Source organism: Ascaphus truei, chromosome 6 (assembly GCF_040206685.1).
Source record: "Ascaphus truei isolate aAscTru1 chromosome 6, aAscTru1.hap1, whole genome shotgun sequence".
NCBI classification, from domain to species: domain Eukaryota; kingdom Metazoa; phylum Chordata; class Amphibia; order Anura; family Ascaphidae; genus Ascaphus; species Ascaphus truei.
Window position 1 is genome coordinate 88,561,837 of NC_134488.1, and position 26,328 is coordinate 88,588,164.

Here is a 26,328-nt window from a genome sequence, read left to right on the forward strand (position 1 = left end):
TGACTGTTGCTCCCCTGTGGGCAGGCTATCTTAAAAAGGTACTCCTGGTGACACTTTTTGTGTTGTAACCCTCCTTACCTGGCTCCAAAGGAGTTTATATCAGATTGACTATATACATGGCAGTGCTCAGTCTCATATCTATTCATGGTGCTGGGTAGATTCAGACTGGGTGTGGATGCTTGAATGTAATAAGGATGGGCGCAGGTAACTTTTATAAAATATATAGTGTTTCCTGGACATCTGTCAATAATTCATCACAGACATTGACATACTTCACACTTGATTGATAACTTGTGCCAAATAATATGCAGAACTTAAACCCTTTGTAGCTCTCAATCCTACACTAGGGACATACTTGACTTGTTACCCGCAGTAAGGGTTCAAGTCGCAGTCTCTTGAATAGTTAGTGTTGTCCCATGTTAAATGGACTACTCTGGAATACACTTCAGGTTGCTGAATTAGGAATCTACTACTGTTTACCGCATACTTCTTCCATACCTATCTGATCAGAATTACATTAAGGACCTTCCGGTTGGGCCGATCCAAACACACTCCGTACAAACACAGAACTCCTTACTAAAAGCATGTTTCCTCCCTTTCAATAATGAAAATAATCTCAGACCCATACTCCTGGCACTTCCTGAAATGGGCACGCTCCTAAACTGAAAACAACAAAGGGTGACAGGACGCATCTTAATACATTATACTATACACACAAACCTATTTACAGGACTCACGGTGAGACCCCAGTCTGAACTCTGAAGAACCTGTTTCTAGAACATCAGGTAGAGTTATATATACAATATCTTCCTATGGTGACATCACTGGTCACAAGACACACAAGGAAGTGGCAATCCTTTCTGCATGGTCATCCTACATCATATGATGGGAAGGGGAGTAACCCGAGTGATCTCACAGTTAATCCATTAAGAGATTCGTACCTCCGAAGGTGCTACCGGTAGGAGCCCAGGCTGGTTTCACAACGTGGCGGTTTAAAGGTTCCGCGTCCTGGGGACCAATAGGAAGCTGCAATGTCATCCCTTGTAACTTTATATTGGTCCACGTGACGCGGGAGCTTTAAACTGCGCAGAGATACCGGCAGCACCTACGGAGGTAAATATCTTATTAAGTAGGGCGTCCCCGAAGCTGAAATCAACACAGTTCAGCTCCGGAGACCACCTGCTTCAAACTACTTTTTTTTTAATGTTGCCAGGAGTGCGCCTTTAAAGTGGGACTTGTAAGTCCTAGCCCCATCTCATATAAATATATCAAGGGACGTAGGCAGGACTGTGGTTTTATTGCATTATGATTTGGTGAAGGAGTACTACGGTAGTTATGCACCTTGTACTTGCACCACACAGAAGCTCTGCGTGCCAACAGTCTGGTTATACTCAGCGGCAGTGAAGGACAAGAAGGGGGCAGCAAGAGACAGGGATGGGGCAGCAAGGGACAGAGGAGGGGGGCAGCAAGGGACAGAGGAGGGGGGCAGCAAGGGACAGAGAGGGGGGAAAACTGGATAGAGACGGGGAGACAGTGAAGCACAATTGGGGAAGGACAGGGAGGCAGTGGGTAATAGTGAGGTCAGGAATGACAAGTAGGGTGGACATGGAATGGCAAGTGGGCGGGACAGTGAGTAACAAGCAGAAGGCAGTGACAATGGGCGATTCCTTCCTTCTTGTGTTCCACGGATTGAGCAGTCAGCTCAGCAGTGGGATGCAGCCCGCCCCTCTAAACATCACATGAGTGGTTGAGACGTCCTCTCCTAGTCCCTCCCGGTCCCCGTGCCCAGCCCTCTGCAGCGAGGCAGCTGGCTATACGGTGAGCGCCTGGATGACGTAGTTTTATTCACGCGCCGTGTCGGTTTACGTTTTCAGCTGCGAGAGGTGCGCTGATGGGGGATGGGAGAGCCGCCGGGTTAGGGGGAGGGAGCGCTGCACCTCACCGGGGCCATAGCACATTTAATGTGTTCGGGCTGCGGTAATAGGCCCCCTCTCTTCGGATACAGTGGGATGGCTGACGGTAGGGACGTAAAACAACTGCGTCACATTAACCCGTAGACCGTCTGCGTTACGCATTTGCTTGGTGACTCTTCTTTTAATGAATTAACCTACTCCTATCCCCTTAGATATCCCATAACGCACAGATACAGTGGTAGTGCTGTCTGCACTTCCAATTCACTGGCACATTTTTACAGGTTTAAAAAAAAAAAAAAATATATATATATATATATATATCTCTCTCTCTCTCCTTCCCAATGAAAGGAAGGACGAAGGAGATCATGGTGAGAGACACGTTGATGCTATGGTTAATTAGATTGGGGGTTATTAATATTTACACTAAACACATGGACTGACTGGTTTCCTGTAATAAAACATATTCAGGATTATATACTCCCTATACTGGCCATTTCTCTGAGCTGCAATGGGAACTCAATCAGAAAGGACATACATTCAGAAGCTTCCAATGAAATTACTATTCACCTCATCATTGGTGTGCAATTACATTGTTGTTGTGATGCTGGGCTTTGCCCCAATGCTTTCCTGTCCATAATGCGTTGGGGCTCGCTCAGACAGACTACTACTTCAGCGTACATGCGTTCACGCCTCCACCGCGCGCTCCTGCAGCCCAGCGATCTCTGCTAAAACTGCAGGAGTTGGGTCCCGGCGTTTGGGGACGTGGCGGGGGGGCGTAACGCACACGTCACGGAGCTGGTTCGCCTTTATTGGCTGAACCAGCTCATGTCACGCGACTGTAGCACCAAATTTCAATTTTGGTTGTGGCGGCAAAATGTCGCAACTACAACGCTGCACTTTGCTGACGGTGTTGTTTTCAGTTTGAAAACTCCCACCGAACAACCAAAAATTGTGACGGACGTGCGCGCGCACGTTGCAACGCAGTCTGTCTGAGCGAGGCCTAAGAGCTGGTCCCCGCTGGCTACTGCAGCGCCCGCTGTGGCGGACGCTGCAGGGACGAGAGCCCTCCCCTCAATGGCGCCGGGCCCGCTGCGAGGGGGGGGCCGCAGCGCTGTGGCGCGAGTTGCTCCTGCTCTCAATAGAATTGAGAGCAGGACTCGCTACGGAGCGCTAAGCCATGCCCCCGGCGGTTCAGCCAATGAGGGCGAATCTGCCGGGTGATGTCATGGCTGCGCCAAGCCACGCCCACCCCATGTTCTTTTGGTCTGCAGACCGGGGAATCGGTTGCACGCGCCGCCAGTCTCGCGGGCGCGCGTGCAGCGGAGGTACTGGGGCCTCAGCTTTCTGAAACCTGCTCGCTGTATAATATCACCAACATAGATTGGTTTTCACGTTATCTTGTTTTGTTTAAGAAAATGTTGAATGCTGTACCACAACCGCCAGTCCTATTTCTTCATACTGTGAGAATTGCATTATTCCGCACATGTATTTCTTGAGGTGTATCCAAGTGTGTAGTTGAACCAACTTGTCATGAAACACTTGAGATGCTCTATTCGTCACATCATCTTCAAGCACCTTTGAGAAATAATAACCTGCCAATATCATGCTGGTGAGTCGGTGAATGAAAGTTGGCCTAATGCAATGGTCTTAAACTTATCTTTAGAACCACTGGTCACACCAGTTTTTTGCTTATACCCAATCCATGTGCACATAGTTGAATGTAACTAGTTTGTATGGGCTACTGACTGGTTATATACCCTGTGACTTCATGCCCCTATGCATGCTGGGGGCTGTAGTCCCATAGAGCCTCTTCTCTGACAGGGCGAGCCGCAGGTAATCTTCTGCGCATGTGCCAGCTTCGCGCATGCGCAATGCAATTACACAAAATGGCGGTGCCCTGCAGGGGGAGCCGCCGGAGCCTCTAGGTGCAAAAAGGAGAGCGAAAAGGGGAATTGGGGGGAAAACCATAGAGTAGTATGTCTTTTATAGCGTCGCATATAATTGGTGAGAGAGACACTCACAATTAGGTAGTTTTAAATGGGCCTTTTTTCAATTTAATTGGATCTGGAACACTGGCTTGTCATCTGGTGAAGTAGGAACTGGATGTCTCTTTCACACACTTTGTTTGTTGTAAGATTCCCTCCGAGTTCTGTACCCTCCTGGATAGACTTGTTCTCAATTAGGGTTGAATACTATAGAGGGATAGAGATAGATAGGAGACAGATAGTGCAACACAGTTTATTAAAATATAAAAATCCTATAAATATATAGGTAGTCTACTCACACTGTAAGTATTAAAAGGGCAGTTGGAGAGATTATTATCAAACTGAGTCTCTCACACTCAGTATGTGCCCCGGCCAGCTTCTGTCCGTTCTGCAATAGTTACAATCTGCTGGAGACTGTGCTGCTCCGTGTACCGGTGTCTGTTCTCCCTGACCGGCGCACACTTCCGCGTAACGTGTCCTCCTACTATTGCGAGATCTTGCTGGAAGGCAGCTCCGCTTCCAAAATCTTCTCCGTCGGGGCTCTCTCTACCTCTAGCCTCTAACTGCGTTACCGCCGATCAGTAAACACCCAACGTTTCACCAATGCGGCTTCTTCAGGGTTTCATATATATATTTGCATGGTTGGAGGTAAAAAGGTAATATTGTGAGAAGTCATGAGCTAAATGCTGTAAAGTTTTCAGATATGGTAATTTGGTTAGCTTGTAAAATATTGTAAAAGAGACTGCCACTTTATGCCTTATGGTTAGCTTGTAAAATATTGTAAAAGAGACTGCCACTTTATGCCTTATGGTTAGCTTGTAAAATATTGTAAAAGAGACTGCCACTTTATGCCTTAGTTACCCATAGCATTATACTGTACTTTCAGATAATGCAAGTGAAGATTTTTTTTCTTTTAGTATTTCACCCATTAAGCCTATAACTAGTTCACTTGTGTTGTTGGTGGAACAGCCTCTTTATTAGGATCACAATTCCTTGAAGTAATGTTTTGAGGTGTTGAGACTAATTGTTTTTTTATTTTGAATTGGCCATCAAAGAGCCTAATTCCATGTACTGTAGTTTAAAACGTAATTCACTTCATTGGCTACACCTCTTAGTAAACTGCTTTTCTGGTTTGGTGGTTAATATTTTAGTGGTTGGAGTGATTATACTTCATGAAGGATGTAAGGTCTTAATACCTGAGGCATATTTAATATGCACGAAGTGACTGGAGGCAGGCATTTCTTTGTCCTAAGCATCACATGAAATCAGAGGAGTTGCCCAACTAATGCCATGATCAGTCTACTGTACACTGGCATTACAGGTTTAGCTACTCCCTTGCAAATGTGTCTCACATCTTTCAAACAGAACCCTGGTAAGCAGAAGTAAGTTGTTTTTAATTATAATTTTTTATATGGATTTGTTACATTACATAGCACTTAGTTGCTTTGATGTATTTTGTTAATCACGTCAACAACTAATTTACATTTTGTGTAAAGCAAAGGAGCAGTAAAATCAGGAGGCTGATTCCACACAGGTTGTTTAATTATGCTTTGTGGAAAGTTTAATAGTAGCAAGGTATTGTACTAAGCAGTTCCAGCTCAATAAAGCCTGAAGCACTTATTCCCATGACTTGTTATTTATATTATCTGTTATGTATTTGATTACCCCGTGTATTACTACTGTGAAGCGCTATGTACATTAATGGCGCTATATAAATAGACATACAATACAATAATGAAGGTTAATGCAATGCTCCTTCCTTGCATATATATGGGGGGGGGGAGGGAGATATGGTTCATTAATACTAGTTTGAGATATGGTTAATACTTCACAAATGTGTTTTCCTCTAATATCCGATGTGTACCCATTTTTACAAATGTTTACTAATACTATCTTATATTGCATTAGCTTGGTGGTCATCGAAAACTGGTTTTAAACAGCCACTTGATTATACGAAGTGGTGATGTTATAATATGTCGTCATTTGCTGGCAGTGGTGTCAAATATATTGATTTGCTGTCTCTTAGTGTTTTTTTGTAAATACCTGGGGTGCACATTTTAGGAGTTTACCAGGATCTTTAAAAGTACAGTTTTACAGCCTATAAATTACAGAGTAATTTCAGAATTGTGAAATATTTAATATAGCTTTATGGGCTATGTCAAAGTGACGAGAGAACCTATGTAAAGACCTCCCTAATGAAACATCCCAGGTCAGTGCAACTAAGTTAGAAAAGTGGTTTCCAACCTTTTTGGTTATGGAACCCCAAGTGAAATTCGGAGGAACCCCCAACAATCTCTAATAACGCATCTGAGATTAGATGCATAGTAAATTCTTCAGTATTTTGATACAATTTTCAAATGACAAGAAAATTGCAGGGAAGCCCGGGGGAACCCAAGGGTTCCCGGTAACCCTGGTTGAAATACACAGAATGAAACTGGAGTTAATTTTCTAAGAACTATTTTTTCCCTCCTGGATGAAAGATCTTATTTTTTAAAAGAGAAACTTTTCACTTTCACTCATGTAAATTATCCTCTCGGGTTTTTCCCACATTTTGTTCTTTAACAGAGATCGAGGCCGTCACTGATATAATTGGAGATATAAAGCCAGACTCCAAGTGTAAGTCATGTTTTAAGATTTATAGGTTTATTAGCTTACAAGTCTTAAAGCAAAACTATACTTTGACAGATTTGAGCTTGTTGCTTTTTTTTCACAGAGCATTTAAAAGTAGGACAAAATGTTTTATACAGAATTATATAGCATGGTCTGTTAGGAATTTTTGTATGGTTCCAGATTTGCTAGGCTTATGAACTTGAGATTTTGCGGTCCTAGGGTAATGAGTGTAGCGCTTTAATTTTTTTTTTTTTTGTATTTTTTTTTTTTTTTAAATCCTTGCAATGTTTTAGGCAAGGTGCTGAATATTGTGAAGGAGTTTTGTTAGTTGAGATGGTTCCCAACCACTGATGGACTGTTCATGTTGAAGAAAAAGCAGATATTATTTTAATCACCTTACTAAGCAGCATGAAATGCTCAGAACATTTTGTTATGCAATACTATTTTACTAAAAATCCTAGAATTGTTCAATATTGAATGGGAAGGGTAGGGGGGAGGTTGATGTTATCAAGTTTTTGTTTTATCCGTGCATTTCTGTAATTAATATAGTGTGTACAAGTCCACATCTCTAGAAAGTTGGTATCCAAAGAGTTAGGCTATCGTCTAGGACATTTGGCCACAAACAAAACGCCGTTGGCGTTCCGCCACTGCGACATTTGGCCGTGATGTCTGCTCCCCTCTGCCGTCCGACCCGTCAAGCCAGGTGTGCTGCGCTCGCCCGGTCCGACAACTGCATGTTTAAATGTCCTATACGGGACCGCTGCACTGCCTAGACAGGCTGCTCCAACGCGCCATCTTTAAATGTCCTGCTCGGCATTTTAAAGATGGCGTGTTGGTGCGGTCTGTCTAGTCAGTTAAGCGGTCTCGTGTAGGACATTTTAAACATGTGGCTGACCTGGCTTGGCTTGCTGGGTCGGGCGGACAACAAGCGGTCAGGTGCAGGAGCGGACATCACGGCGAAGTGTCCCGGCAGTGGAATGTCCCATTCCGTTAAGCTATTTTAGCAGGCTTTATGATTATATTAACACATTGGCTGCTAGAGTGTCTGAAACACACTACTTTTCTTTGCAATATGTTGCAGGTCCCTCTAGCAGCCAAGGAGCTAAGGGTACAAACCACTTAGCGCTTTTAGTGGGCAAAGCTGTCTGGTGTAAGTAACAGAAGGGGAGAGTGGAGCGGCGAATGTGGTGTTTATGATTAAGAAAGAGGAGATCATTGGTGGGCAACAGGTGGCCTGGGGGCTTCACCTGAGGACCCCAACAGCTGCCCGTCCCAATAACCTGCTTTCCTTCTCTCCATAGGGCAGAGAGAGTGTGGTATGTTGCTGCTGCAGGTAGTAGCTTCTCCTCGCTCCCTCAGCTGCTTAATAACAAACTAGGATTAATGAGCAACCTGGCATCAATCAGGTTACCAGAGGGGTCAATAAGAAGCTCCTACCCACAGGGAGTAACATGTCACCCTTCAGAGGGCTCAAGGGCCACACATCCACCTCCTGCAATATATCACTGGGTTAGATAGATATTTGTAAATCCTGAGAGGAGATAATGATATGGCATCTAATGTAGCCATATATAGTAATGCAATAACTTTCTTCTTAATGCTGTTTTTGCATTTTTTGCCTTCTGAGAAAGAATAGGAATGTGACTGATGCAATAATATTGTTTTGTGCCAATACGTGCACCAATATTCCTCCTTTTTGTTTTTTTTTTTTTACATTTATTTTTTAAGTGAAACTTCTATGCTAGCACCTACCAAAATAAAAATTTTCCTTGGAGTAAACGCCTTGTTGGAGACGGAAGTGCAGTCCCGGAAGTGACGTCACTGCTGGCAGAAGAGGACGTTATGGCAGCTGGTGCACATGTGAAGGCCTCACACACGGCGCGCATGCGCAGAAGATGTTGCCGATGGCTCGACGCACCTGCGCAGTAGGTGCCGTGCCCTGGGCAAGCCTGCGCAGTACCTGCATGCACCACAGGCACAGCACGCGCACACAGACAGTGAAACAGAACTCAGGCGCTAACTCTATGTAGGATGGGTGGGAGGACAATAATGTAGAATATTACCGTATCGGTTGATGCCAAATGTTATGAAGTCTGGAACGGATCTGCCAACTGCTCTACCCCTAAAAGGATCTACCCAAGATCCTTGAAATAATGACAAAAAAACAGAAAAAGGGGGAGCAAAAGGACAAATTAACAGCTATAATGGAAGGAACCACAATCTGTGTGGTCAAAAATAGACCTATCCAAGTTAAAGGATGGGATAAAATAAACTAATATATACAGTGGTTGACAAATCACCAAAAAATCTACTCGCCACACAAAAAAATCTACTCGCCACCTAGTACCAAACGTATGCTGCTTGGGCCAATATTTACTCGCCCGGGGGTTAAATCCACTCGCCCGGGGCGAGCAAATGTATAGGTTTGTCGAACACTGAATATATATATATACACACACACACACACACACTACTTACACGGCCATGTGTAAGTACAGGCAAATAGAAAGTTCTGTGAGGAAGTTCTGTGAAGAGAAGTCCTCTGTTCAGATGCACTGTAATACTTCAGGATCTCCCCATGGACTGTGCTGTCCCACTGGTGAAAACCACACTTCCTCACAGCTCCCCCAATAATCAAGAGGATAGATGGAGCGTATTTCAGATCAGCATAAACATTTATTAGCACAATATCAGCTAGTATACACTCACATGTAATAAAAGTCCAGAACAGCTACGCTGCTGTCTGCCGGTACATCCGCAGTGTGCTCCCAGGGGAGCTCTGACACTGCGGGGGGGCCGGCGGACTGCAGCGTAGCTGTTCTGGACTTTTATTACATGTGAGTGTATACTGGCTGCTATTGTGCTAATATAGTTTATTTTATCCCATCCTTTAACTTGGATAGGTCTATTTTTGACCTTGGTGTTTTGTTATACCATTCTCACACAGATTGTGGTTCCTTCCATTATAGCTGTTAATTTGTCCTTTTGCTCCCCCTTTTTCTGTTTTCACGCGCATACACGCCTGCGCAGTAGCCACCGGCACACATACAGAGAGGCACACAAGGAATTCACTGTTACTATACATATAGAAGTACAAATAGGTAAAATAGGGGGGGAGGTGTGCTGCGCACGGGTTTCCTAAGTCAAACTTCTTTGTGTTTTGGTACTGAAATTCTGTTTTTGATTTTTAATTAAAAACATCACCTTCACAAATACACTCTCTGCTATAAAACAGTGACAAAACACAAAAGTTGTGCCCCTCCTTACATCTCAGCCCTAATTTCTCGCTATGCACCATCCCGACTCTTGCGTTCTGCGCAAGAATGTCTTCTCTCTACCCCCTTTGTATCTAAAGCCCTCTCCTGCCTTAAACCTTTCTCACTGACTGTCCCACACCTCTGGAATGCCCTTCCCCTCAATACCCGACTAGCACCCTCTCTATCCACCTTTATGACCCACCTTAAGACACACCTGCTTAAAGAAGCATATGAGCAGCACTGTGGCCAATACTATATACATGGAAAGGAAATACGTATCATAAGGCTTCTAACATATAATTATGTGTGAAAAGGATATATACAGCCGAGCCTGGTAGATGTGCAGATCTCAAGGTGTCTCAAAAGGAGGTAGTAGGTGCTTAAAAAGAATAAAAAAAAGTGCATAGCATAATACTGTATGATAAACATGACAAACAAAACATATAAAACATAAACAGCTGAGATATCAACAGGTGAACAATAAAATTGGCATTTAATAAAAAGACATACAAATGACATATAAAAAAAATATATAAATGAAATTATACATGAAAAAAATAGAAATGAAATGGGTCAGACTGATATTCTGCTGCAATGGTAGAATTGCCCACTCACCAGATGGATGATAAGGGCAGGCAGTGGATATATTTGAGAGTATCCTCTCTCCTCAGTGGTTAGATGCAGCTGGACACGTTGTTCCTCTGTTTGTGAAGAGTTGCACACACCGCCTGATGTGTGGGCGGAACGCCCCTCTCAATACACTACTCGGAGTGTGTAGCCAGCCCGTGAACGACGGCAGCAGATTCGCCAGGGATATGGCAATGATTTCTCAATCCGTAATAGCAGATTCAGTAAACAGCAGTCAATGGGGGGGGGATAAATCAAAGATTCAGCAGTATGATCAGCGTGACCACCCTACGCGTTTCAGAAGCGTTGCTTCCTTCCTTGGGTATGAGGAAGGAAGCAGCGCTTCTGAAACGCGTAGGGTGGTCACGCTGATCATACTGCTGAATCTTTTATTTATCCCCCCCCCCATTGACTGCTGTTTACTGAATCTGCTATTACGGATTGAGAAATCATTGCCATATCCCTGGCGAATCTGCTGCCGTCGTTCACGGGCTGGCTACACACTCCGAGTAGTGTATTGAGAGGGGCGTTCCGCCCACACATCAGCCGGTGTGTGCAACTCTTCACAAACAGAGGAACAACGTGTCCAGCTGCATCTAACCACTGAGGAGAGAGGATACTCTCAAATATATCCACTGCCTGCCCTTATCATCCATCTGGTGAGTGGGCAATTCTACCATTGCAGCAGAATATCAGTCTGACCCATTTCATTTCTATTTTTTTCATGTATAATTTCATTTATATATTTTTTTATATGTCATTTGTATGTCTTTTTATTAAATGCCAATTTTATTGTTCACCTGTTGATATCTCAGCTGTTTGTTATGTTTTATATGTTTTGTTTGTCATGTTTATCATACAGTATTATGCTATGCACTTTTTTTTATTCTTTTTAAGCACCTACTACCTCATTTGGAGACACCTTGAGATCTGCACATCTACCAGGCTCGGCTGTATATACCCTTTTCACACATAATTATATGTTAGGCGCCTTATGATACGTATTTCCTTTCCATCTGGTCATTTTCTGACCAGGGGGTCAGAATTGTATCAGCGGCAGCCACTTATATATCTTTACTATATATATAAGGTTTAGTTTTTGTTAGTCACATATGTGTATATATTTATGTTACATGTTGAATTAGTCACCTTATTTCCATCACAGTCTAGTTAGCGCTACCTATCTTGTTTTTAATTCTATACACATGATATATAAAGCTTGGCCCCCTGCAGACGCACTTACCAGAATGCCCTCCTACTGTCTTTGTACGTTCTTCCTACCAACCAATTAGATTGTAAGTTCTTCGGAGCAGGGACTCCTCTTCCGAAATCTTACTTTTATGTCTGAAGCACTTATTCCCATGATCTGTTATTTGTATTTGTTATTTATATAATTGTCACGTGTATTACTGCTGTGAAGCGCTATGTAGATTAATGGCGCTATATAAATAAAAAATACATACAGTTTCACTTAAAATGCGCGTGCTCGGAACATACACACTTTTTAATTGTAGTCTGGGGACATTTTGTGACGTTATCAGGCTGAGAGGCCTGCTATTTTGCCTAATATAAATGATTTTTCGTCTGAGGAAATCAATCTTCGTTTATTATTTCAGCAGCGAGTTTAAAAACAAGGCTGCTGATTTTTCTTTGAGTATTAATTTTATGCATTTTCATCTTGAAAAACGATGTTTGGAGAACCTAAGTTTTCCATTATTTATAGTTTAAGTTTATTTAGGTAGCTTTGTAACATCTTGTATTCTTTCTCTGATAATTAACCTTTTCATTTCTACCAAATGTTAAGTGTAAATGTATTTAAAATGTCAGCTGTGCCAAAGCTAACTTTGTATTCTGTGTTTGCACTGTACAACAACATTGAAGCTTGAATTATGAATTCCCAAACTTGGCTAGTCATTAGTGGACTATTTCTAAATAAATGCACTGCAGTTACAGGTAGGGATCATAATTATTTTTTACCATTTGTAAGTTGTAATATGTTACTATGGACAACTGAATCACCATAATCTGCAAAACATTTACAGTATTATCAATTCTGCCTGCAACGATTGACGCTAATGTACATGTTTTATAAACCACTGCTCTTGAGAGCAATTTATTTTGTTTAAAAATGGCCCTCAATGTCATCACTCTTTAATTGTATGAAAGAAGCAATGAAAATAAACCTTGTTGTGCCAAAGACAAACATAGTACAGTACTTATGTTAATTATTAACAAGTGAAACAAAGTATTTGAAAATTGTTCATTGTTTTCTAGATGTTCTGTATTAACAGTAGTTTTCAGGTCATCTCACTCTTTGGTTTCTCTGAAAATTCAACTTTACCATTGACATTGATGCCAGTTTTTGCATTGTTAGGGTATATTATGATTTTATTGTAATTTTGTTACATAGTTTGGAAAAAGTTTTTTTGGGCACTTGGGCCCATATTTACTTTGAGGTGCTATTGCAGAAGACACCTTATTATTACCGATTTAACGTTATGGATAATAAGGTGACGTCTAGTGCCGGATGGTGTCCTATGGCAATGCACCGCTTGGTAAATATGGCCTTCAGTCTTTAACACACGTACTGAATCATGCATCATCTTTCATTTCACAGTTGCTCGGTCTAAATTTGTTTATATATTTAAAAAAAAAAACCACACACACAAAAACAAGTATATATTTATACATCTTGGCTATATAAATCCGCAGTGCTCCGAAATGGGGCATATGGCTATCAACAATTCCACAACATATACTCCCATTAATAAGGACATCAACAATCTAAACGGGCAATACATTAAAATGAAATCAATATTTGGCTATGACAATATAAATATTGTAATATGTTATCCACCAAGTTAGATATACTGTATTTTCCTTGTTTTAACTTGATTAAGATTGGACAAAGTTTTCAGATCACTATTGACTCAATCTAATCATTGCTGGGGTGCTTCAAATCGATCTGATCTTCCAGCTAGTAGGGAAGCCACTTGTTTGTAAATTTAGGACATGCGTGTATGCTAAAGGTTAGTAGATGGTCAAACGAGTTTGCCATCGTCTGTGTCTGGAGATATGAAAAAATTGCTTTTTCGTTGACATAGATGGGAGTTTTGCAAGTTTATTTTACATGCTCATTTTAATAAACTCTTTTGAGAAGATAATTATTTCACTTATCCCTATAGTCTGCAAAATGATTTTTTTTAAAGTTCTCTTCTCTATAAGGAGAATGGAGTTCAGCAGGTAATCTGTATTGTATCACTATTACATTTATAAGCAAATATAAAACCAGCAATAAATAAAAGCATCAATCCCCCATTTTTGGATTTAATTATTTTCCATAATCGGAGCTGGGGACATCACCCACAGCTTAATCCAGCTATTTCGAGCTCTCGATTCCCTCCTGGTTCCTGACATAATTACTCTTTCTTTTTATGTACTGGTAAAATTAAAGTAAAATCAAAGATACTTGTCGCAATCATCCAATAGGAAGCTGCCATGTCATGCTGTTATGACATGGCGGCTTCCTTTAGGACCATGGGAGTGAGACTTGGATGGTAGCCATATAGCTTTCCCAAGAGAGGGATCAGAAACACTGACACGAAAAGGTCAAATATCTCGGGAACCAGGGTCATTGAGCTAAAAGTAGAGCTGTTCAGCTCCAGGGGACCTCAAGTTCCAACAAATCGAGCAGGGAGAGATTTACTACTTGATTGCTGGACTGTCAGTGGTACGAGAGTGCCACAGCCCTTCCAGCAAATAGCAATGTTTGCTACATCACCTCAGTAATGGGTGTGACCGATCTTGGAAAAACAAGCGCAAAAAAAAATTACATAGGGCTAGGGCTCCCTGGTGTGCCAGCCCTTCAGGACGTACAACATACATCTATATGGCATTTAAGTGGTTAAGATTGTGTGATCATTCATGGAGATTTAAAAACATTGGGCTGTATATAATACCACGATTGTTGTTACTTTTACAGCGATTCCATCAGTAATGAAGATGCATACTGTTGTAGTTTTCTTCTCGCTGTGCTTGATGTTTTGTGCTGCACACAAGCATCATTCTCACCAACTTGACAGTGAAGATCACTATGAGAATGGGGAACACAATGAGGACTATGACAGAGAGGCATTTCTTGGAGGAGAGGTAAGCACTTGGCTACACACAAATGAGATTTATTTTTCATAATCTTCTTTTTTACCATTGGTTAATACTTCAGATTGATTACAGCTAGGATAACATTATATATCTTTGGCCTACAAATAAATAATCTAATGTCTTTAATTTAGATTACTAACTTTATTTTTACATTTTATTTAAAAGTGCTGAAAGCCTGCAGTAGATTATTCACATGGCGCCCTGTGTTTACTGTAACGTGCTCTCGCCTTCGGAAGCACAGTGCTTTTTTTTTATTGTTTATTCAGTCTTCAAATAAATATCAGAGAAAATGTATGATCCCTGGTTTCTCTGATTAGCCTCTTGGAAGGCCAATATTGCCTTAAATTGGAAGGGATTAGCAGCCATGTTAACTTCTGGTTTGAGCTTAATACAGCTGAACCCCGTTATAATGCGGTCCTCGGGGGCCACCCGATTAGACAGCGTTAGAACCGGGGTCGCGCTAATTTTAAAAAAATGGTCGCCGCACACCCGATCGTAACGAGGGAGGAGGCAGGAGTGAGGGGCCGGCAGCCCCAGCACGATCCCCCAGCCAGCACTTACCCCAGCAGCCCCACCACGGTCCCCCAGCCAGCACTTACCCCAGCAGCCCCACCACGATCCCCCAGGCAGCACGTACCCCAGCAGCCCCACCACGATCCCCCAGCCAGCACTTAACCCAGCAGCCCTACCATGATCCCCCAGCCAGCACTTACCCCAGCTGCCGCACCACGATCCCCCAGCCAGCACTTACCCCAGGAACCCCACCACCTTTCCCCATCCAACACTTACCCCAGGAACCCCACCACGATCCCCCAGCCAACACTACCCCAGCAGCCCCACCACGATCCCCCAGCCAACACTTACCCCAGCAGCCCCACCACGATCCCCCAGCCAACACTTACCCCAGCAGCCCCACCACGATCACCCAGCCAGCACTTCCCTCAGCAGCCCCACCACGATCCCCAGGCATAGAGGGAGGAGGCATGAGTGAGGTGCCGGCAGCCCCAGCACGTTCCCCAGCAGCCCGAGCACCACCAGAGGTGTGTGTGTGTGTGTTTTGTAAAAAAAATATTCGTGGTCCACGCTCACACCGCGTTATAAGAGGATCTGTTTTTATTGATTTCCTGAGAGAGGGCCTCAAACTGTATGAGACTGTTTCAAAGAGTGGGAGCAGCGCGGATAGAAGCTCTGGGCCCCAAAGGAAGTCAAAGAGATTCTGGGAACTGTTAGGAGTCCTTCACCTGCAGATGGAAGTGAGCGAATGGGAGTGTAGGGAAATTCAAGCTCTTTCAGATAGCTGAGACCCTGGTCATGTAGTGCTTTTTTTTTTTTTTTTTTTTTTATTTTTTTTAGAGGCAGCCAGTGTAGAGAACATTTGTCATGTGACAAGAGCGGGTCTGGTTAGTTAATAACCTGGCATTCTGCACCAGCTGCAGCAAGCGGGCTTAACCTTTATCTATACCATGCCACGTTGCCCCTACCATCACAGTTGCTATAGCAACCCAATTAAAACTCACTAAAAAGGCATGAAGAGTGGAGGGGCAAAAATGCAGTAAATATTATCTAATACAGGGGTGCCAAACGCATTTCATATGAGTGGCCTGATTATATTTCATTGCACTTCATTCAGGCCATACATACATAAATGAAAAAAAAAATGCATATAAAGCATAGCTACATGCTAGATGTCAGCATTATGCTCATAATTCCCCCCCCCCCCCCACCCCCTTTCTCCCTCACTTCCCCTCCTCTCTGTTTCTCTCCCCACCTCCCATACTCTTATTCCCCCTCCACAGTCTTCATAGCTCCCCACTCGTCATAGCTCCCTCCCCCCTTCCGGCGCTCAACCCCCCCCCCCCACCCCCACGCTTTGCATATTAACCACAATTAAAACTCATTTAAAAGGGCATGGAGAGTGGGGCGGGATGCAGTGATATTATCTAATACTGCACAACTGATTTAAAAAAACGTGTCGAATTTTAAATGTATTGCTGCATTAAGTAACCTGTGGTTTTTTTTTTTTCTAGTTTGGAACATTAATACAATTTTTTTTGGTGTCTACCAAAACCTATTAGGAAAGGTATTTTAGTAGATGTAGTGTTACATACTTATTTTATTGTTCCTATTTTGTACATTTGTAATTAAATAAATATTCTGAAACAGAACTTTGACACTGACACATTGTTTGTGTTTTTGGTTTTAGACGAAAAGGTCTTTTGTAAACAATATTTCTGTTAATTGTTTTGTGTGGAATCATCTGCACGTGTAAAGAATATGAGAATTAAGAACTGACTCATTATTTTTAAGCAATGGAAACATAACTATTGCTATGTAGCAAATAAAGAAAGCAGTAACAAAAGAACACTTTCTTTTTCTTCAAGGAAGGAGCGGAGGAGTTCACTAATCTAAGTCCAGATGAACAGATGAAAAGACTAAAGTCTATTATTAATAAAATTGATACAAACTCTGATGGCTATCTCACAGAAGGTAAATGCAGTTTTTTTCTGAGCTTTGGGATTACCTATTAAGGGAATACTAGGGGTCACCCTAAAACATGACAAATGTTTCCAAATTCGGAAGTATGGTTTTCCAGACAATTAATGCACCATGATGTTGATCATAAAATCACAAGTAAAAAAAAGTATGTGAGTTTAAGCAGCACTCCACTAGAGATAAAGTATCTCAGTAGATAAATAGATGATCAGGTGCGAGGAAAAAGAGAGGGCCCCCTGGCCCCCTCAGGGTAATAACTAAATGGATATGAGGGATGTTTAGGTGGAGGGATATTATAAAGGGAAGTACCACAGACTATTTTAGTTTGTGGAACCGGGCCTGAGGAAGGGGAATCTTTGCCCCCGAAATGGTCGTTTGTCCCCTATAATATATCACCTTTACCTTACCGTATGTTATACGTCACCCGTGTTTTTCTCTTTTTTGTCTACTGCTTTTTCCCCTATGGTTGTTATTCCCCACGTTTTTCCCCCACCTCCCTCCCTCTCCAGACTTGTGATTTTTTGTTTAGCCCTCTTTTTTCATGTTAGGCTGCCTCCTAGCCTACAATAGGGTTAGCTTATGTTATACATTTTATTGTTTCAATACATTACTCTTAGTTTTCTATTGATGTCTTTGACATATTTTTTCATTTTTTTGTTTGAGTGCTGGGAACCATCATATCTATATAGTTATAAAATCACAAGTGTTGTGATTAAGATCACAGTACTAGGGCCTTAATACTGTATGTCCTACATTTTGTTGTCTAAGTTGATTTTTAAATATATTTTTGCATCCCCTCAGAGGAGCTGAGTTCATGGATTCAGCAGTCATTCAAGCATTACACTTTAGAAGAAACAAAACAACAGTTTGTTGAATATGACAAAGATGGAAATGGGATTGTTAGCTGGGACGAATACAATATTCATATGTATGACCGTGTCATTGAGTACGATGAGAATACTATTCTTGAAGATGAGGAAGAAGAATCTTTTAGGCTGGTAAGGTACCAAAATGGAACAATAAAGATTGTGGTTTGTTCACAGTATTGTTTCGCCTTCATTTTATATTTATTTGCCTCTATCATATATTTAGAAATCATCCAGTAGTTTTCTATTTTAGAGTAAACTTTATGGATCTTTAGTCTTGAACAAGTGTAATTGTTGTTATAATTCCATAGCTATCTTCATTGAGATATAATTATTGCTTTATCAAGCTATTATTTGTACATGTTGGCTACAAAATATAGTAGATAAATATGTCACCCAGTTCCTACTCCAGCAACATATAAATATACTTTGTTTTGGTTGTACCTATTTAATGTATTGTACACGTACCATATTTATTATCGTTTACATGCATATCTTTCCCTTAGCATCCATCATAGACGTTTACACTGCCCCCTGCTGTTTGCACCATACGTTTTTCACTTTCTTTAGCTTTTCCATTTACTCATCCAATCAACCCTAAAGCTTGTCAATTCTCCATTTATCACTTGGTGGCACAACCCTACAGTGTACTTGCACAACTATGGCTTTAAAAAGAACAGATCAGGCAGGTACCTGATGAATAAGTTATTTGTACCATACTATAAAATAAGAGTGAGGTTAAATGCTGTAGAAATGTTGGTTTCTGTTGAAAAGACAATTCTATAGGCATTAATGCATGCCAGGGGGAAAGCACAAAGCAATGTTTCCTAAATGTTGAAATATTTGAACGACCTAACAATATTGTTGTTATTTTTATATGTATGTAAAGATTCATTTGAAGGACAAGAAACGCTTTGACCATGCTGACCGAGATGGAGTACTTGGGTTGAACTTGACTGAATTTACAGATTTTGAGCACCCAGAAGAAGCTGATTATATGTCGGTAAGATTTGCAAAATTGCTGCTAACTAGAGCTCAAACTACAGCTTTCTCAGCAAACGGGCACTACCACATTTATAACAGTAATTCACTTTTTCAAAGGCCATAACTTTATGCAGTCTTTCGTTTTATCTGTAATTGTTCTAGATAGCATGTTTAACACACTAGCATTCACAGCTGCATTCTGATTGACTGTGATTATTATCTATTCTAACATAATCCTGTTTACCGTGCTAAATGTTTATAATTCATACTTTTCTGATAAATTCCAGCACAAATTTTATTTGATATCTTCATTGCATTTGTATGAATAGTTATTAAACATCCACTCCCAATTTTCTGTCATCTAACATTTAGAAATAGCATAGTAACAATTTGTTTTCATATTTGCATGCAAAGTTGATCTCACTATGACAGATATTGCATCTGATTTGTGGATGTGCAAATCTATGCATAGTCACGGAGAATCATGAAGAGGTGTTCGTTACCTAAATATTTTTCAAGTTATAGTTATATAATTTCTGTGCCAAATTACTAGTCCTTGCCTCCTAGTGATAGTACAGAGTAATGCTAATTTCATCGAAACAATAGGGATTGAATACAAATTAGTACCACTTGGCCACTTTTCCAACCTGCTGTGAAATCTCACTACCAATTACATCCTTGTCTTTGTTCATACTTCAAATGCCTTTGTCTACCCCAAATAGTTTTGAATAATGTTATTGTTTTGTTCTCCACAACGTCTGCTAGGTAGCTATTCCACTCTACTTGCTTTATTCACAATCATGTCCTTTTATTCTTGCTATACTAATTTGTTTATAATGTCCCAACACATTCTGCAGCGCTGTACTATGGAGAGTGAAGACGGCAATAATAAAATTACAATATTAATGTAATAACTTTATTTCACATAGCGCTTTTCGCCCAATGGGACTCAGTCCTTCACAATTACAGTACAGTGTGCGGCACGCAGCACATACGATTTTTACAGACACCATCTCTGCTCAGATGAATTTACAATCTGTTTTTGGTGCCTGAGACACAGGGAGATTGTGACTTGCCCAAGGTCACAAGAGCTGACACCGGTATTTGAACCAGGTTACCCTGCTTTACTCACTGAGCGACTCCTTCAGCAATGGTACAATGGGACAATCTTTCTATCTTACAATCTAGAACGAAGGTCGAATGTTACCAATTTCCTCTTTCTGGGTATTATTCTGATTGAAGAAACTGCTTTTATGTTGTATAACCACATTTTCTCTGTCATTTTAGGATTATGTCATTGAGGGAGCTTTAGAAGAGCATGATAAGGATGGGGATGGATTTGTTAGTTTAGAAGAATACCTTGGCGACTATACAAAAGATCCAGGCAAGTTTCTAAAAATGGATATGGATTAAATTATTACTTTAGTGATGTGAAAATAATTTATACGCTTTCTGAAACATGCTTTTTAATCCCTTACGACATATTAAAATAGCGTATGTACGTAATGAGGGACAAAATATTTGTAACTGTTTGATTGTCCAACAGAGAAAAATGGTAGGTATGTGTGTCTTTATTTATATAGCGCCATTAATGTACCTAGCGCTTCACCGCAGTAATATACGTGCCAATCCATATAAATAACAAATAATACAAATAACACATAATGGGAAGAAGTGCTTCAGACATGAAAGTAACATTTAGGAAAAAAGGAGTTCCCTGCTCCGAAGCATTTACAATCTAATTTGTTCGTAGTAAGAACATACAGAGACAGTAGGCGGGCTTTCTGGTAAGTGCGTCTGCAAGGGGCTAAAGTTAATGTGAGGTGTTAATTATTAGCCATGGAGCTACTCATATGCTTCCTTAAGCAGGTGTGTTTTGAGGTGGGTCTTAAATGTGGACAGAGGGGGTGCTGGTTGGATATTGAGGGGACGGGCATTCCAGAGGTGTGGGGCAGTCAGAAGGGTTTAAGGCGGGAGAAGGCTTTAGATACCAAAGGGGTAGAGAGAAGATATCCTTGAGCAGAACGCAAGAGTCAGGATGGTGTATAGCGAGAAATTAGGGCTGAGATGTAAGGAGGAGCAGAAGAGTGTAAAGCTTTAAAAGTGAGAAGGAGAATTGAGTTTGTGGTAAGGGATTTGATAGGAAGCCAGGAGAGGGATTTCAGCAGGGAAGACGGAGAGACAGATTTCGGAAGGTCTCATCAGTTCACTCCTAAAAGATGATGTTTATTAAATTACATTGTTTCCATGTTCCTTTAAGGTGCAAATGAAGATCCAGAATGGTTAGTTGTTGAGAAGGACAGGTTTAGTAATGATTATGACAAGGACGGTGATGGCAAACTCGGCCCACAGGAGCTGCTTTCTTGGATTGTACCCAACAACCAAGGAATTGCACAGGAGGAGGTAAAATCTGTTAAATGAATAAGTATCTGTCTGGGACATTTTAATTATAAATATTCCATTATTACTTTGTTCAAAGCAGGTGTTCAGGGATTTGTGGATCATTTGTCTGTATATGAAAAGTAGATCCCAACAAGGAGGCTGCGGCGGTTTTGCTAGTAAGCCATGTAAAATAAAAGGTCACTTATAGAATGAGGTGGCATAGCAGTAAGCAACTTTTCAGTTAAAAATACACATATTTCTAGTTATGCAGGTAGTTTTAATTTTGGGGTTGTGATTATGTTTATATTGTGATGAATTTATTCCATCATGATTAATTGGACACACATTTGAATTCACCCCTTTTTTTTTTTTTTTTTATAAACAAAGTGATATATTGATGTAATGTTATACATCACATTTACGTTTGTTCATGGTATTTTTATTTATTTTTTCCCCATAAAGGCGATTCATCTAATTGAAGAAATTGACCAGAATGGGGACAATAGGCTGAGTAAAGCTGAAATTCTAGAAAACCAGGACTTATTTCTTACCAGTGAAGCCACGGACTATGGCAGGCAGCTTCAAGATGAGCACTTCTACCACGATGAACTTTAGTCCAACCAGAATGAACTTTACTTTCATTCTACAACTGAACTGATTAATTTTTATTTATAGTACATGATACAAACCTCAACTGACTTGGTTGAATATATATTGAGGTAAAAAAGACAAATCCAGTTCAGAGGGAATTTACATGGTTTTAAAACTTGAAAATAAATTGTTTTTTCTTCGGCTATTAAAAATTAAAGATTTGGACCAATGTCGATTTTGGCGTTTTTTGCATTAGTTTCCCATGAAGTTTGTTCTAGACCTCAGGCCAATAAAAAAGAAAAAATACTAAGTATTTGTTATCTCAATATTTTGTCAGTGACTGCTTTAGTCTAGGGTGTTTGATAATTTACTTTTCACATCTCAAAACCCATTAAAAGTTAGTTTTCATTGATAAGGTGCATATCCTGTATTTACAACTTCACATTTTTATATGTGTAGTTTTTAATTAGGGCCCTAAGCTTGTGTATTATGTTCATGGTGTGTGGTATCTTGCATTTTAATTTTCTGGATTGGTGAACGTGTAGGGGAAACAAAAGTCCAGTTATTCTGATTCTTAAAGAGCAAGAGGTTGGCAACTCTAGTTTTAATCCTCTTGCTACAGTATGTGTCATGTATGTATGCATGCGTGTCTTTACTTTGATTCTGTTTCCCAGCCATTAACTGTTGCAAAATGGTTCTTTCTTACATATACTGAAGAATTTGACTGGCATAACATTGTAGACATCAGCAGTGATGGGGGTTATAACATGACCATTATTTCTTTAATGTAAAACATTCACCAGTTTGTAACAGCTGTTAATGCAAAATTACTAGCTATTCTCCCATAAGCTGTAAATTCTGAATACAAGGTTGCAGTACATTCTTTGTACCTATTGTGACTGCATATGCCTTATTTCACGGAATAATCATAAAATGTGTGGTTGGATCCTGGTAGTGAACATAATAAAATGAAAGTGCATCTGTGATGTAAACTATTTAAATTCTTAAGATGAGAGCTTAATTTCCACATATTTACACTACAATTGTCCAGCCTCATTTGTTCTGTGAAATACAAAATCTGAAAAAAAAAAAAACAGTTTAATCTTTCTTCAAAATTGGGTACTGCTTGCCCAGACTGCTTGCTCCTAAGTAGATGACTACTTGGTGTCTTGTCTTGTCTTGAGACAAGCTTGCGTAAACCTATTAAAAAAACGGGAGGTGAAGGGAGGGGAGGTGAAGGGGGGTGACGGGAGGTGAAGGGAGGGGGGGTGACGGGAGGTGAAGGGAGGGGGGGTGACGGGGGGGGTGACGGGAGGTGAAGGGGGGGGTGACGGGAGGTGAAGGGGGGGTGACGGGAGGTGAAGGGGGGGTGACGGGAGGTGAAGGGGGGTGACGGGAGGTGAAGGGGGGGGTGACGGGAGGTGAAGGGGGGGTGACGGGAGGTGAAGGGGGGGTGACGGGAGGTGAAGGGGGGCTGACGGGAGGTGAAGGGAGGGGGGTGACGGGAGGTGAAGGGAGGGGGGGTGACGGGAAGTGAAGGGGGGGGGTGACGGGAGGTGAAGGGGGGGGTGACGGGAGGTGAAGGGGGGTGACGGGAGGTGAAGGGGGGGTGACGGGAGGTGAAGGGGGGGTGACGGGAGGTGAAGGGGGGGGTGACAGGAGGTGAAAGGGGGGTGACGGGAGGTGAAAGGGATCGTGACGGGAGGTGATGGGAGGGAAGGTGAAGGGGGGGTGATGGGAGGGGAGGTGAAGGGGGGGAGATGGGAGGGGAGGTGAAGGGAGGGGGGGGTGACGGGAGGGGGGGGTGACGGGAGGTGAAGGGAGGGGGGGGTGACGGGAGGTGAAGGGAGGGGGGGTGACGGGAGGTGAAGAGAGGGGGGGTGACATGAAGGGAGGGGGGGTGACGGGAAGTGAAGGGAGGGGGGGTGACGGGAAGTGAAGGGAGGGGGGGGTGACGGGAAGGGAGGGGGGGGTGACGGGAAGTGAAGGGGGAGGGTTGATGGGAAGTGAAGGGAGGGGGGGGTGATGGGAGGTGAAGGGGGGGGGTGACAGGAGGTGGGGGGGGTGACAGGAGGTGGGGGGGGTGACAGGAGGTGAAGGATGGGTGACGGGAGGTGAAGGGGGGGTGACGGGAGGTGAAGGGGGGTGACGGGAGGTGAAGGGGGAGGGGAAGTGGGAGGAAGGGAAGGGGGGGTTGGAAGGGAAGTGGGGGGGAGGAAGGAAAGTGGGGGGGGGGGTGCGGGATGTGAGGGGGGGAGGTAAGTGACAATGTATCATGTGGCCGCTTGCTCCCCATTCCCCCAGTGTCTGCCGGTCGTCTGTCCCCTCCCCCCCCGAAATGTCCCGCCTGTTGTGGGCCGCTCCCTCACCCATCCAGCCGCTCCCTCACTCACCCGTCCGGCCGCTCCCTCACCTGTCCGGCCGCTCCCTCACTCACCCATCCGGCCACTCAATCACTCACCCGTCCGGCCGCTCCCTCACTCACTCACCCGTGCGGCCGCTCCCACGTGGATCTGAGGCTGGAGGCAGCGTGTTGTGGCCGCTCCCCCACTGTGTCCCGGGCGCTCGCTCCGCTCCCCCGCTGACTGTAGCGGCTGGGGGGGGGGGGGCGTGTGTGTGTGTGTCTCTGTGTGTGTGTGTCTCTGTGAGTGTGTGTCTCTGTGAGTGTGTGTGTGTGTGTGTGTCTCTGAGTGTGTGTCTGTGAGTGTGTGTCTCTGTGAGTGTGTGTGTGTGTCCTCTCTCCGTCACTCCGCCTCAGGCCAATGAGAGGTGTGCGGGGGCGGGCGGGCCAAGGGAGCCATCTCATTGGCCTGAGGCGGAGTGACAGGCCAAAGGTCCAATGTGATTGCCGCTAGGGACAGGACAACCAGACACGCATACTACCCTTTGAGAAATATATAGATAAATAAAAAGGTAAGTATTGCACGTACAGAATAGTAGAATAAAAAAGCTGACCAGGCATCCATCAGCAGTGTGATAGGGGAGGGGGGGGTGCAGGGGAGAGAGGGGTTGATTTGTAAAATCAACAGAGGCAGGGAGAAACATTACAAAAAATGATAGTGTGCTAAAAAAAACATATCAGCATTAAGTCCTTGTTTTAGTGTCAAAGACCATCATTTTGAGTTCAAATATTTTCCGTTCGAGTGCATTTATACATTCATTTTGAGGATTTTTATTTTTATGTAATTGATGGAATGATTTGGCTGTGAAAAGTGGTGTTCCACTGGAGTGCAGCATCTTCCTCCTTCATGGTGTGTTATTGTGTCTGTGTAGGTTCAGTCTAGTGCACATATAAAGCACAATGAAGGAAAAGATACTGCACTCCAGTGGGACACCACTTCTCACAGAAAATCTGCTGGAGGCTATGGCCACAGGAAATCTTTTGGTCTGACGCAGTCTTTGAGAACTCCACAGCCGACCCTTAAACTCCACTTTTTTGCAGAGGCGTCTGTTGCTCAGTACGGGGTGTAGTATGTGACGTCAGTCGGAGTATTCGGTGAAAGTCACTGCTGTTTGCCGGTATCAATTTGAATAAAAAGTCCTTATCATATATACAGTACAGATCGCGGTCATTAGTAGCGATATTATCCGCAGTAGCAATGTTATCTGGACAATATGGCTACTGCTGACCACAACCGGTATATATGATATTGAGAGGACTTTTCATACAATTGACACCGGTCAACGGAGAAAGGAGTTTCTCGGAGTACTCCGACTGACGTCATACTAGGGACAGTACTAAGCAAAAGACGTGCCTGTGAAGAAGCGGAGATTGTCGACTGCGTCTGACTGGAGAGTGTTCCTGTGGCCATGTGTCCAGATTTGCATTAGGCCTTTTCATTGTAGTCTGTACATGCAATACTTACCTTTTTATGTTTATTACATGTGACAATACTACCCAGAGTAGTTGTGCGCTCTTCCTTTTGGATATGGCTGACTGGTGCAGTCTTAAAGGATTTTTTAAATATTTTTAAATCACTCAAATTGTTATTGTACATTTTGAAGAAAGGGATGCAGAACTAAAAAGGGGTGTGAGGTGAGTACTCCACCCTCATACACATTTCAAGTCAATATCGAACTAGTATGTTTAATACATTTAGTGGATCTTTTAAGAAATGTAAATAGTAACTGCAATCTAGGTCTCTCATAAACATCGACTGTACAGGTATCATAGACAAACATTCTTACATGAATCCCAGGTATTCTAGGACGTCTTGATTGAAATATTTAAGAAGACAATCTCTCCATAAGCATAACCTCACCCCCCCCCCCTCCCTGTTGATTACCGTTTTCTTTGACAGGGTGGGGGTTGGCTGTATCTAGGTTGTTGTGACAGCGCATTTTGCTTCTGTTAGCATGTTAGATATGTCAGTATTAGGTGATACCTTTTTTATTTGGACTTAAAATTGATTGGACAAAAAAAGAAGAAAAAAGCGCAAAACCCATAGTGCAGTATGTC

At 42.4% G+C, this 26,328-nt stretch overlaps 1 protein-coding gene across 6 annotated transcripts; it reads left to right on the top strand.

The window, feature by feature from the left end:
- Positions 1-1,668: 1,668 nt before the first annotated feature.
- On the top strand, positions 1,669-22,102 carry RCN2 (reticulocalbin 2). 6 transcript variants are annotated; one of them, XM_075605033.1, is made up of 8 exons: positions 1,669-1,818; positions 14,375-14,541; positions 16,935-17,040; positions 17,848-18,044; positions 18,802-18,915; positions 20,184-20,280; positions 21,157-21,299; positions 21,741-22,102. In XM_075605033.1, exons 2-8 carry the CDS (start codon positions 14,389-14,391, stop codon positions 21,891-21,893), a joined length of 963 nt encoding a protein of 320 aa, XP_075461148.1. In that variant the 5' UTR covers positions 1,669-1,818; positions 14,375-14,388; the 3' UTR covers positions 21,894-22,102. The 6 variants fall into 6 exon arrangements, with proteins under 6 accessions (XP_075461148.1, XP_075461149.1, XP_075461146.1 ...); XM_075605034.1 differs by having other exon boundaries at positions 1,775-1,883; XM_075605031.1 differs by lacking the exon at positions 1,669-1,818 and adding an exon at positions 1,879-2,019.
- The last annotated feature ends 4,226 nt before the right edge of the window (positions 22,103-26,328 follow it).